The following is a 12,928-nucleotide window of genomic DNA, read 5'->3' as shown; positions in this document are numbered from 1 at the left end:
GGGTTTGTTGTTGCTGCATTAGCATCGTAGCGAGCGCATTTTGTTGTTACTTTTTTTCGCTCACCGGACAGCAAAGGAGGGGATCTTTGCTTCGTCGTTGTTGTTTTTTGTTGTTCTCGCGCGCACGATACCCATTTGCATTCGCTGGTTTTTTTCTGCGGAGAGAGTTCTGGATTGAACTGTTTTAGTCGATGCATAGCGTGGCGAGGCATTTAAATTGGATTTTATGTTGATGTTCATCTTGAGCTTGTACATGTGTGTGAGAAGGTTAACTTATGCGTGTCGTTGATGCTTGCTTGACGCCGTGTCGTAGTTGTCATTTGTAGTATCATGGCTTATTCGACTTCAGTCCCGATATCATGACCAAAGGACAAGACCGGACATATATATGGGGAGTGCTCAATTCACATTTGTGTGCATACCGCTGATACTACGCCTGATGGTAAAGGAAAGGAAAGCAACAAGTAGAAAGAAACTCTGCTGTATGTCAGGCACAAGAACGAGGGGGATTTGAGATGGTCCGTAGTAATATGTATTTCTGTACAAGCAAAGCTTGTTTCTTTTTGGACCAACTGCTGGTTATATATATATGAGACATGAGGTATACAAAAGCCGACTATTAGACACCGCCTCCGCCCCCAAAAGGAAAATGATACACAGGAAGTTTGATACACATGATGAAAAGAAAACCACCCTCTCTCTGCACTCCTTGGCCTCCGTCGTCGCTCATCTCAAGACCATGCATGGTATCGAGGACTCATTACTCACCCTAGAGCCCGCATATACAGCACAGTGTGCGCATAGCGAAAGCCCTAGGTGTAAATCCAGTACTGAGCCGTGTACTCGATAGCCAGCACCTCACCCGCCGTCTTGCCCTCGCAAGTCGCAGGGGCCACACCATCTTGAGTGTTCAAGCGGTAAATAGCCTTGACAGCGCTTGTGCTACCGGCCTTGGGTCCAAGCCTGAGCCACTTTACATTCTTGGCTGGGTTGGGGGCCGGGGTATCCTGAAGCTTAGCCGCCTCGGTGTTGCCCAGGCCCTTGATGTCAAAGTCGGGTGTTGTGTTGTCGAGGAAGAAGTGGGCACCAACGGCGTCAGAAGTGGATTCTTGGATGGAGCCGAGGGCTTCGGCGGCGTCGCGTTTGGCGATGGAAGATGTGTCGCAGGTGGTGTTGAAGAGCTGGGCGACGGCGCCGATGGGGGCAGGAACGGCGGATGCGTTGGCACAGGTGTAGTTTTGGGTTCCGTGACCGATGGCGACGAGGGCGAGCTTCATGTCGGGGGTTGGCTGTTGAAGCGCAGAGGCGGGCTGTTGGAGCTTGGAGAGATCGCAAGTTCCTGCTGCTGGTTTGGGATCAGCAAGTGGTTTCGGGGCAGCGGGTGGTTTGGGACCACTGGGTACACTAGGTATACTGGGTGCTTGAGGGGTGGTGATGGGCTGTTTGGGCTTCTTCTCACAGTCTTCTTGACGGGGCTCGGATTGGGGAGCACCATTAGGTGAGTCGGGAGCACCGAAGAGGCTTCCAAAATCGGCAGGCGTGGCTGGAGAATCGAAATTCTGGTCGGCGTCGAAGAGAGTAGGATCGGTAGCATCTTGGCGTGGGAGACGTCGAGAAGGCGCGGTCATTGCGAGTGGGAAGAGCGCGAGCGCTGAGAGGATAATTGAGGCGTGCATTTTGGCGATTGGTAAAGAATGCGTTTGAAAAACGAGAGGCTTTGCGGTATCTACTCTTTCAGGTAGGAGAGAATATGTGGGTTGTCAAAGACCGTGTATAGAAACGAAGGTAAAGCTACCAGAGCTCAAAGAAACGAATGAAGAATGAGAGAGAGAGAGAGAGAGGCGGTTATTAGCTGGAATGCTTGAGTGTGCTGGTTAGATATTGGTGAAGATGTGTGGTCCTATATATACTGGTCTTCGGTCAGCCTCCAACGGTCCTACTCTGGTCTTTTCCTCTCACAAGGGTATTAACGAACGAGGGGGTATATGTCGAGACGTCTCAAAACCCCTTGCGCAGATGTTGGTGTTTCGACAGGTTTGTGAAAACTCTGGCTCCGTCTGGCTCCGTTGTGAACGGGTTGCTTACTGGGATAGCTGATGGATACGAGATCTCTCGGAAAGGCTAAGGGCCGAGTCAGGAGGATGTGAACGATTGAAACAAAAATCCCTGTGTCGCGGATAAACAGCGCTCACAGACGTTTTCGGAGGGGCAACTGGTGGGGCCGCTGAAGATGTTTTTGTTGTTGACAAGATGTCAGTGATCTGCCAGTGCAGCCTACGTGCGATGAACGAGTCGCGGTTTGAGAAGTGGTGTTGACAGGTGCATGTTGTGTGTGGACATGTTCAGTAAAGGAGCGTACGGCAATAACACGGCTTGGAAACGCCGAATATAGATCGGGCATGCAGTCAATACGGCCGTATTACAGCCTTATTCAGACGGTGTTCTGTAGGGAGATTTGATGGCTGAACGAGACTTTCCAGATGCACATGGGAATGCTGAAACGGTACCTGGGTACCTTGCAGAACCTGCCACAAGTGCTGAAACGTGGGGGATGACCGCGGGCCGAAATAGCGGGAAAACATTGTACGGTAACTATGCCAGTATATCTCCTGAAACAGTTGCGTCGGTCGCTCAACCACGCCGCCTGTGGTAGATGGAGACGTCAATTCTCTCGCCGCAGTGTTGGTCGCCACAACTTCCTGCACGCCGCCCACAGAAGGATGCGCGACCCGTAATTCCAAACATGGAATGTAAGAAGCCTTGGGTGTGAGGAGTCGGCTTGCATTAGTGTAAGCAGGATGTTAGCTCCTGACTATTTGGGCAGCGTGGTGATGCTTCCGTGTCTGTGCACGGCCGCTGCTGTAGCCGATATCGTGTGCTTCATCTCCGCTCCGCTCCGCACGCATGACTTACGTGTGCACAATGATTTTCATATGCGAAGAGCTCAGAGATTTGCATACAGCTGGCGGTGATGGTAAGTCTTACGGAAGGTTTTGTTGTGAAGGATCCGAGGACGACTCGACAACGCTGTCCGTCGGCCTAGACCGCTGTTCTTCATGTCGCATCAAGCTAGCGTCTTGCTGCTTCCGTAGCTCCGCCTCAACCTACACGCGTATGCACTACGCAACGTCCTCAGGCCGCGGCTAGTTTTGGATTTCTATTTCCTCAGTTCGATTCGATAGTCACGGTATCTCCAATGAATTAGTTGTCGCCATGGAGCGAAGAGTCAGCCTCAAGGAGCTCATTCACAGTGCGGGTGTCACCCCAGTCGATCAACGTCAAGCCGTTCTCCCCGCGCCTACGCAACCTGTCATTGTTGCCAGTGAAGACGACCACGCCCAGGCCCGTAGCATCTTACTGGAGCGAAGAGCCAAGAACCCCGAAAGCAAGAATGTGTTGAAGAGTATCTTCAAGAGCTCAAAAGAGAAGGAGAAGGGGCAAGATTCTGGACAGTTTTCGCAGGATGAACTCGACCAGGCCTTGTCCGCAGTTATTCGCAGTCCAACTACTGGCCCTGGCCTAATTCAGGCCTTTCTCGGTCTCGGTGCCAAAGTGAATGTCATCGAAACCCCTGAGAAGAAGAGGAAGTCGGGAGTTCAGGCTAATACCGCATTGCGGCGTCGAAGCACTGTCCTGCAGCAAGCAGCGAGTTTGAGAAAAGCGGATGGTGTCAGTGTGCTGGCCAGCTCTGGCGCCGACCAGCAGACTTTGGATGAGGGTCTGAAGGCTGCCCTCACTGCGAACGACCAAGCATGCATTCAGGAACTCCTCCGGTTCGGGGCAGATCCAAATAACTTCCCAAATTCCTTGGCCAGTGCCGTCAGATCGAATGACATGAACTTTGTTCGGCTGCTGTTGCGAGCACCAAAGTCTCTTCGGCCCGATATCATATCCTCTGCCTTACCCGCGGCAGTCCAACAGGCATCCGATGCCATCGTTTCGCTATTGGTAGCACATGGTGCGGATCCGAACTTCGACTCAGCAAGCGCTCTTAACATGGCCATTGGAAGGCAAGAGTACAAACTTGCAGTCGCCATGGTTGCAGGTCCAATTACCCTCACTGAGGCGACATTGGAGCGCTTACTGGACACCACAATGAGACTGCCCACACGTCAGGCAACACTTCAATTCTTGCAGCTTCTATTCTGCTGTGGACTGCGTCCTGACAGTCGTGGCCTTCCCGACTTTCTCATCTGCGTTGCTGGGAACAACAACACAGCTGGTGCTAAGATGATGATTAGCTACGGCGTGTCTACTGCAACAAACGATGCGGAATGTCTGAGAGAGGCTTTGGCGAACAAGAACTGGCCGTTGGTTGATGCTATCTTGGAGACGCCGGTGGCTCCACAGCATGCAGCAGCCGCGCTAGCTGTTTTGCCATTCAATGCTCCACAGCCAGATAGACTTCGCGTCGTCGGCGCTCTGCTACAGAAGGGTGCAACGGGGCCGCCGCTGAGCCGATTGCTAACCCAAGCTACTAAGGAGAGAGATACGGCAATGCTAGATCTTCTTCTGGGCGCGGGCACACCTGTCGATTCGAGCGACAGAGGTGCCCTTTATGCAGCTGTAGTGAACAGGGATATGCAAAGTCTCCGAGCACTGCTGAACACACGTCCCGCACCAGAAGGCCTAGCGAAGCTTTTTCCACTTCTTCGTAAAGACTATTCGCCATCTGAGCGACGTGAGGCTTCACGACTTCTCCTCGAGCATGGAGCCCGTGGTCCTGGTGTTGACCAAGCTCTTATCGATGCTGTTGAGGATGTGTCATCTACGCGAGATGGAGCTTTGATAACAGACTTGGTCAGGAAAGGAGCAGACGTGAATTATCAGATCGGGAGAGTGTTATCGTTGGCAGCCACGCAAGTCGACATGTCCCTTTTGCGTTTACTTTGCAACGCGAGACCCAACCCCTCTTCTACTTCGGCAGCTCTACCTCTAGCATTTGACTCACAAGGTGGCAGACACTCGAAAACACTTGAGATCATCGACTTGCTGCTTAGCTACGGGGTCGAAGAAGACTCTGCTAGCAAAGCCTTGGAGATCGCTATCAACGGGGGCCCGGATAACTGCGATATCATTCAACGCCTTCTCACTGCTTGTCCCAGACTGCTGAGTACTGCCTTTAAACACACTACGACGCTTTCGGACCCACAAAAGAAAGCACCGATTCTCGATGCCTTACTTAAACTTGGAATTCCCCAAGAGTCTTTGGACCAAGCCCTTGCTGACGAAACACGACACGCGGTCTCTACCAACGATACGACGAGTACTAAGCTGTTGTTGCGACGAGGAGCTTCTGTGAGTCACAACGATGGCGAGGCGTTGAGCGTTGCAGTAGCTTCAGGAAACAGCACGCTAACAGCAATGTTACTCAGTGGGAAGCACCAAGCATCGCGATCTAGCATCACGAGAGCGTTCCGCACGCTTTTTACGGATGAGACTCTGGGCATGAACGAAAACATGGGAAACGTTCATAATCTCGCTCAAGAGCTGCTGGCTCGTGGCGTTGAGCAGCTTGCGATCGATGCTGCGTTACGAGTGGTTCTCTGCCACGACCATGATGTGAATGACACGGAGAAGCTGGTCGATCTTTTACTTCGATTTAACGCCGATGTCAACACAGTGGATGGGGCTTGTTTCGTTTTCGCAGCACAAAAGCACAGTCACACCATCTTCAAGAGGCTCATGCTTCACAATCCCAAGTTCAGCACTGTCGTTCCCGCTTTGCTCAGATCTAAGCTTCAAGAAGAAGTAGTCGTTGCCGCTATACAATCATGCTTCGACCATGGATGCACGTCTGACCAATTTGGCGTCGGGTATACCAAGGCACCGATTCTCATCACCGCCATGGCCGTGTATCCGCGGAATACCGACCTCATCAAGCTACTTCTCAACAATGGGCTAGACCCGGATGTATCGACAACTACGGTACTCTATCCATCGAAGGGCCCTGAGGCCATCCCCGCACTTTTGTGGGCACTAGCCCAGCCCCAAAAGCGCATCTCGGACGCCGTTATCACCGCGCTCCTCGATGCCGGTGCATGCGTAACCCGCGTCTCCACAGCTTCGCAAATGACGGCACTTATGCTCGCCGCGCGCGAGGGCCGTCGTGATCTAGTGTCAGCACTACTGGAGCGGGGTTCGGATGCGGATGCCCGAGATGAGTGGAATAAATCCGCTTTATTCTACGCTAGTGGTAGCGCATCTGGGGAAACCATGGTGAAAGCGTTGGCCCCACGTGCGCTAAAGAATGATGGAAGTTTGCACGAGGCGGCAAGAGAACTGAATGTCGAGACTGTAAAGGCCTTGATCAATCATGGTCATGATCCGAACTACCCGTCTCGCCTGCATGGCGGTAGAAATGCCCTAGGAGAGCTATGCCTTAATGCAATCGTCACGGCACCGATTGCGCGCACCAAGCTGCGCCAACTCCTATATCTACTCCTTGCCAATGGCGCAAAACCCAAGTTCCGTGCTCGGAACGAAAAATCGGCCGTCATTCTTGCCCTGGACAACACATATAGCGCATTACCTATTACAGAGGCCCTTCTTGAGACGGAAGTATGGCAAGAACTCAATGACGAGGCACACATCTACTGCGATGCAGCCTCAGGCCTGCACTATTCACCTTATTCATATGTTGATTTGATTGCCACTCCTGCTCGAGTACCCGTCAAATCCGCATTGCTCGAACTCTTGCGCGACAAGGCATGTCTTCCAGTATACTATTCGCAATCGCCGCTTCAACCCGTTGGCGCTGTCGGAATCCCTGCCCGCATAGCCAAACTGGTCGACCAGCAAAAACACCACGAACTCACCATTCGGCACGAAAAGGAAAGGTTCGAACAGTCGCGTACCATGGAAGAAACAAACCACAAAGATGTTCTACGCCGCAAGCGTGAGTCACTGGAGACGGACCTCGCACTCCAGACGCAAGCGACAAAGCACTACACTGCGCTCGAGCAGCAGAAACATGAGTTTGAAGTCCACCGTATGATGGAGGCGGAGCGTATGAAGCGCAGTGAAAAGAAGGCTTGGCACGATCTTATCATGCAGCAGGAGCAGGATGCTGCGGCACGTAGACAGAGTGTGGAAGATCGCAAGTTGAGTGCTACGATGGCAGCTGAGAAACATTTGATTGAGCAGAGGAAGGAAGAGATGGAGCACAGGGCTAATGTAGAGAGGAAGTTGCTCAAGGAGAAGGAGGAGCATTATGAGAGGAATGTGAAGAGGCAGAAGGAGGTTAGGCAGATTGAAGGGGGGGTACCGCAGTGGGGGACAGTGGATTAGGTGAAGATAGCGGGGCATGTTAGTGACGGTTAGTTTGTTTCTCATGATGCCGATTAGCGAATGATTTAGAGGTTATGTGGTATTATGGTGTTATGGTTGATGGAGTTGGATCGGCGTTGTTGGAAAATCACAGGATGTCACGATGTCACGGCCTATACATCAAATTCGTATCGTAAAAAGATCATTCAATATATAACGTTCAAGAAGATGAGGTTCACCAAGCTCCTCATTGGTTCAGACAAGTCCTCAAACCTTGGAGTAGATGAATCCCAACTGATCCACCTCATCACCCGAGCGACCCAAAAACCCAACGATACCACGTCCAGTACCCGCACTCCTGGTCACGCAGTCGCTCGTCTTAGCACCCGTCTGCACCGTCTTACCCGTGCTAGTCGTGAACTGCGCGTAAAAGATTCTTGTCTTGTTGTTCTTTTGGCCCCGGCATAGCGTAGCAGATGTCAGCGTCTCCCCGCTAGCGAGCGTGAGGGTCGTAGCGGAGCCACCGGTACCACCATGCGCAAACTTCTGACCAGACGCAAGAGTAATAGCAATATTATCCACGCGTTCAGAGCCCCTCAGCGTAATGGAAGCCACCTTTGAAGCGGTCAGGCCCGAAATGGTATCGAGGTCATTGTACCAAGTGCCCTCCTCTCCGCCAAAAACATCCGATACGCGGAAGCGATCAACAAGCGACCACGTAAAGTCAACAAGCACGCCGTTGTGATCAGACAGCAAATCGCCGTTCTCCTGCAAGAACATATGTCCAGCGTAGTCGAACTTCTTTGCCTCTAGCGACACAGCAGGGGAGCCCCTGTACCACGTCTTGTCCACAATCTCGCAGGTGTTGGTCGTCGCCGGGTTCGAGCACAATAGAGCATCAGCGCCCTTTGCAGGAGCAACACCGTTACGGACGAGTTGCAGCCAGGTGTCCTTCATGCCGTGTTGCTCGCTGAAGATGGCGGGGATGTCATCGGTGCGTGTGTAGCGCGAGTTTGAGTCGCCGAAGACGATGACGGCATTGCCGATGGAGTTTGCTTTGATGTAGTCGGATACTTGGCGTAGGTTCGCTGCGCGCGCTGTATTGTCGGCGGCAGTTGTGCCGGCATCGGCATGCAGGTTGTAGGCATCGATTACGACGCCTTCGGCAAACTTGACGCGCATGAAGGTGAAGCCTTTGGGTGTAAGACAGTCGGCGCTGCTATGAGGCTTTTAGTATGTGTGGTTAAATATAAAGACTACTCAGAGGGTAACTTACTCGGTGTTACTGCATGTGTTCCATTTGATCCTCTGGAAACCTGTATATTCGAAGTTGCTCAGAGAGTTCAAGCCGCTACCGAAAGGCACTCCGCCGCTAGTGGACGTCCTGAATGGGTGTTTGTCGTTGGCGTAGAGTGTAGCATGATAGTTGAAGTCCTCTTGGACGTGGATCAACGAGATGTTGTACTTGGTGAACAACTCCCCGATGCGAGCAGTGTTGGCCGTCTTGTCGCCAGGGACGTCGTTGCCATTAAGAATCGCAGGTAGACCAGCAACGTTGAATGTCAAGGTGTTGAACGCTCCCGTAGTTTGGGCAATTGACAGAGGAAGCAACGAAGAGAGAACACAGGCAGAGGCAAGAGTGGAACGCATGGTGAACGATAGTAAAGACTTGTCGTTTTTTGCCTCGCAGTCTGATGCGGTTTCCTTGCAAGCAACACCCTTCTTCTTATACAAAGCTCATGACGTCCTGTGTTGTCACTCGCGGATATATTCCTAGATAAGCCAAGCTGTTCTAAGCACCATAGCGAATAGTACGCGAATAGTACGCGAATAGTACGTGGAAGGGGCGGCATGTGCCATTGCCTGTCTGCGATGTTATGCCGATACAAATTGATGCAGGCATTCGACTTCTCGAGTTGGGAGCGGAGGAACACCGTTGCGGGAAGGACCAATAGTCCGCCGTCTTATGTGGGTTAGTGTGTCCGAAGTCGATGCGACACTAACCAGGATCCTTGCGCACGTGTGGTGGGAAACCTGCCTTGATGGTGGACGACACCTTCATGCCTGAGGTTTGTTCAGGCACACGGAAGATTGAACGTGAAAGTGTGTGCGATTCTTGTGGTATTCTTGGTGCATATCATGTACCTGAGGTTATAGTTTGGCTGCATCTCCTCCTACCCTGACCCATAATGCCTCAGCCTGAACTACCGGTCTGCCCTGTCGATCCCTCATGATGGCTCTCATCCTCATCTTGTTTGCTTTATCCTCTAGCACATCCGTTTCAATGCCGACAACGCCTGGGCATAGCACTGGTGCCAGGAACTTCATGTTCATGCCTGCGGTAGCCAACCGACCCTTGAGCACCTCTTGTGCCGACCGTCCTTCGTGGAGCTGTAGTCTCCAGTATTCCTCCCCCACTTTGATGAAGCCAAGACCATGCTCAAGCACTGTGTTGGCGACCATGATATGCAGCATGGCTTCGTCCATGAGCGTGAAGAGGGCGCCGCCATGACAGATGCCCGGGAAGCCATTCAGGCCAGTCCCGTATTTGATGAGAGAGATGGACTTGGTGACCTTTTCACCTGGAGCAGGCTTCTCGTACAGTTCGAGCCAGTGCCGAACGCCGTGGTTCGCGCGCATGGTTTCGCGACAGAATCGGTCCGTATCTTCGCCAGGTTCACTACCCCGTTCGCGGTCGCAAGCAATCCAGTTTGAAGATTTCAGGTATGGTGTTGCCCATGATAATGGTGCAAATGCTTCAAGATGTTCGGGTGTTGCCATGATGAATGAAGGGATTTGTTTCTGTGCAGCAGCAGCTACATGGTACCTGTGAAGTCAACTTATGCATGTTCGCAGCAGAGAATGAACGAGGCTGAAAAGACTCTTTCCCTATAGAGTATGTGTCGGTGACGGAAAGTTGCCAGCTTTGGATGAGTGATAAAGCCTTGGCGAGGCTTTCGGTTTCCCTGGTATTGCCCGTTCCAGATAGAGGTTGCACACAACCGAGACATGGCGTTCTTAGTCATGCATCGGCATCTGTACAGCGCATGGTGGTGTACTTAGATGTCGCAAAGAGCGCAAATGATGATCAGCAGCGTGCCATGCAAAAGTAGATGGTCGTGAGCATCGACAAATCTCGGTTGGCAGGAAGGGGGCCAGCTCCTGCCTAACACGTTTAAGCGGGGCGCTTTACAGCCACACTATGGAAGCCATCATTCATGTGGGTCTTGAAACCACGACGTCACCTCCTTTCCACATTGATGTCTTGTACTAATCATCTGGATATAAAAATAAAGATTAGTGATTGATACCACCAGCCTATGACATTATGCAAATACCTGACCGTTGATCGCAGTTAGAGAGGAGAGCGAAAAATCGCGAACTGAGGGAAGCATAGACCCCAAGACCAGCTTAGGTCTTACTCATCCATGCGCAAAGCGAAAAATCGCGAATGCCAGAAGAGGCAAGTTTCACCCAGCCATTGATTGCAGTAGCTCAAGGAAAGCGAAGAATCGCGAATGCCAAGAGCGAAGCTTAGACTTCGCCGAGAGGGTTCGCACGTGATTCTTAAAACACCCTTTTAGGCAGGTTCACATTGGCCGTTGATTGCGGTAGAGAGCTGCACCATCTTTCAAAGTCACGTGCAAAGTATTTGATTGGTAGCAAAGACGATCAAAAAGGGAAAGGAACGTTTCATTCGATTCGCTCACGGCACACGTGCAAAAGCACTAAGACAAGCTGAGTAAGGTCTGGATAGGTGGTCTAAGCTCACCTGGGCACTTTCTATTCGCAACTTTTCGCGTTGCTCGGTGAGCTTGGACCTATCTAAGTACAGCTTACTTAGCCTTTCACTTTTGTGAAGCAAAAACGAAAAATCGCGAATACCCTTTTGTGTAAGTACTGGTTGGCCGTTGATTGCTACAGAGAGTAAAGCGAAAAGTTGCGAACTAGAAGTGAGCTTAATCAGCCTGTCGTAAAGCGAAAGATCGCGAATGCCCTTTTAGGCAAGTACAAGTTGGCCGTTGATTGCAGTCTTAAGGAAGGCGAGAAGTTATGAATGCCAGAGCATGCCAGAGCCAAGAAGAGCTTGGGCCTCGAGGCTAAGCATGCTTGCTCATTGTTGTCTGCCCTTACCTTATCATGCATATTCGACGGCTTCCAGCGTGCGGCGAAGTTGTCAAGGTGCAGCAACCATACATTGCGATAGAGGAACACCGCGGCTTCTCGCAGTCGTATTGTATACTTCGCGACATTTCGCAACTCTCTTCCAACTTCTTTATCGTTGTCTTTGCCAAAACAGAGTAGGACACGGATAGTGGATTGCCAGACGAAAGAGCTGGTTACTTAGGCCATTAGATTCTATACTCGCAATACACCTTGACCTCACTACCATCCATACATTATGCGTCTCGATACGGCCGCGCAGCCGCCTCCTCGCTCGCCCTCTTCTCCATCTCCCTCAAACAGGGCGCCTCGAACAGATTACCGTAGAGAATATTCCTCACTGTACCCATAGCGACCACAGCCCAAAGCACCATAACACCGCTTGCTAGCACAATCCCCAGGATCCTAAAAAATGCCGACGGAAGCTCCTGACCCATAGTAATCGTGGACATGGCAAACACGCCAATCGGAAAGGTAAATCCTCACCACCCCATATTGAAAGGAAACTTCCTCTGACTAATCGACGCAACAGCGAAGAACAACCACACCAGCCCGAAGCCCCACAGCACCATGGCAGTCACGAGACCCAGTACATATAGTACCTCCCCTGCCACCGGATGCAGCGTCTTCGTCTGTGGGAAGATCTTCAAAGCCTGGGTCCCAAGCTGCATAGCCGCATACCCGCCTTGACCCAGAGGACCCAGAGGAAGAAACACGCTGACGATAACTTCCTGCGGCGGAAGTTTATGAATCGCAAGACGGTGGAAGTATATCGTTAGAACCACGAGTGCAAGAGGAATGCCCATGCCCCAGAGCACATAGCTAGTCACAATAGTGATGAGGGCGTGGTTGGGATCTGGTAGCACGGACGCCACCACGCCGCCAGATGCAGCGGCAACGATACAAGAAACGATGGGCAGAAGCCATACTGCAGTCATTGTCTCGTGCTGGTTTTGGTGCTTGGTCATCCTGCCAGCTGTGTCAGTGTTGCGAGGATACGTGGCTGGGGTAGTGACACTTACATTTGGAACGGCAGATATAGACAACACGCTACACTCACACCAACATCAATCCACCACATTCCCCACGCCACATATGGCGTTGAGCCACCCCATACTGGCACACATGTTGCGACGAACATGTTGATGAGCGTAGCGAAGCCCATTGGTGATGTGCCCACGAAAAGCGATTGCATCCGGTGTCGTAGCATTAGCGTCCAGGTTGCCGGATACAAGGTGTATCTGAGGATAGAGATGACAAGTATGACGCTGAAGATGACGGTGTTTAAGAGAAAGATGATTATGCTAAGGATGTGTAGTGGGCGGTGATAACTTGGGTACAGTGAGGATAGCGTGTGTAGAAGGATTGCGACAATGCCTGTGCCCATTGTTACTGCAAACTGCGGAACGAAATGGTTTGGTTAGCAAAACTTCGTTTGACACCGCTTTTGTGGAGGCGAGGTTTGCGTACCCATGATGGCGTGAAGTTTTGGACG

At 51.7% G+C, this 12,928-nt stretch overlaps 5 protein-coding genes across 5 annotated transcripts; 1 reads left to right on the top strand and 4 right to left on the bottom strand.

The window, feature by feature from the left end:
• Window positions 1-812: 812 nt before the first annotated feature.
• PtrM4_105880 (Periplasmic protein TonB) lies at window positions 813-1,676 on the bottom strand (the record flags this gene model as incomplete). The annotated part of the gene is made up of 1 exon (XM_001936124.1): window positions 813-1,676. The coding sequence occupies one exon, from the start codon at window positions 1,674-1,676 to the stop codon at window positions 813-815; it is 864 nt and encodes a 287-aa protein (XP_001936159.1).
• Window positions 1,677-3,213: 1,537 nt separating this feature from the next.
• On the top strand, window positions 3,214-7,290 carry PtrM4_105870 (Arp, Ankyrin repeat protein; the record flags this gene model as incomplete). Its single annotated transcript, XM_001936125.2, has 1 exon — window positions 3,214-7,290. The coding sequence occupies one exon, from the start codon at window positions 3,214-3,216 to the stop codon at window positions 7,288-7,290; it is 4,077 nt and encodes a 1,358-aa protein (XP_001936160.2).
• Window positions 7,291-7,536: 246 nt separating this feature from the next.
• PtrM4_105860 (Jacalin domain containing protein) lies at window positions 7,537-8,919 on the bottom strand (the record flags this gene model as incomplete). Its single annotated transcript, XM_001936126.1, has 2 exons — window positions 7,537-8,488; window positions 8,546-8,919. 2 exons carry the CDS (start codon window positions 8,917-8,919, stop codon window positions 7,537-7,539), a joined length of 1,326 nt encoding a protein of 441 aa, XP_001936161.1.
• Window positions 8,920-9,420: 501 nt separating this feature from the next.
• PtrM4_105850 (putative thioesterase superfamily protein) lies at window positions 9,421-10,050 on the bottom strand (the record flags this gene model as incomplete). Its single annotated transcript, XM_001936127.1, has 1 exon — window positions 9,421-10,050. The coding sequence occupies one exon, from the start codon at window positions 10,048-10,050 to the stop codon at window positions 9,421-9,423; it is 630 nt and encodes a 209-aa protein (XP_001936162.1).
• Window positions 10,051-11,915: 1,865 nt separating this feature from the next.
• PtrM4_105840 (TehA, Tellurite resistance protein and related permease) lies at window positions 11,916-12,820 on the bottom strand (the record flags this gene model as incomplete). The annotated part of the gene is made up of 2 exons (XM_001936128.2): window positions 11,916-12,402; window positions 12,456-12,820. 2 exons carry the CDS (start codon window positions 12,818-12,820, stop codon window positions 11,916-11,918), a joined length of 852 nt encoding a protein of 283 aa, XP_001936163.2.
• Between the last annotated feature and the right edge of the window lie 108 nt (window positions 12,821-12,928).

The sequence above is a fragment of the Pyrenophora tritici-repentis genome, chromosome 5, assembly GCF_003171515.1.
Source record: "Pyrenophora tritici-repentis strain M4 chromosome 5, whole genome shotgun sequence".
Classification (NCBI taxonomy): Eukaryota; Fungi; Ascomycota; class Dothideomycetes; order Pleosporales; family Pleosporaceae; genus Pyrenophora; species Pyrenophora tritici-repentis.
This window is presented reverse-complemented; position numbering and strand designations above follow the sequence as displayed.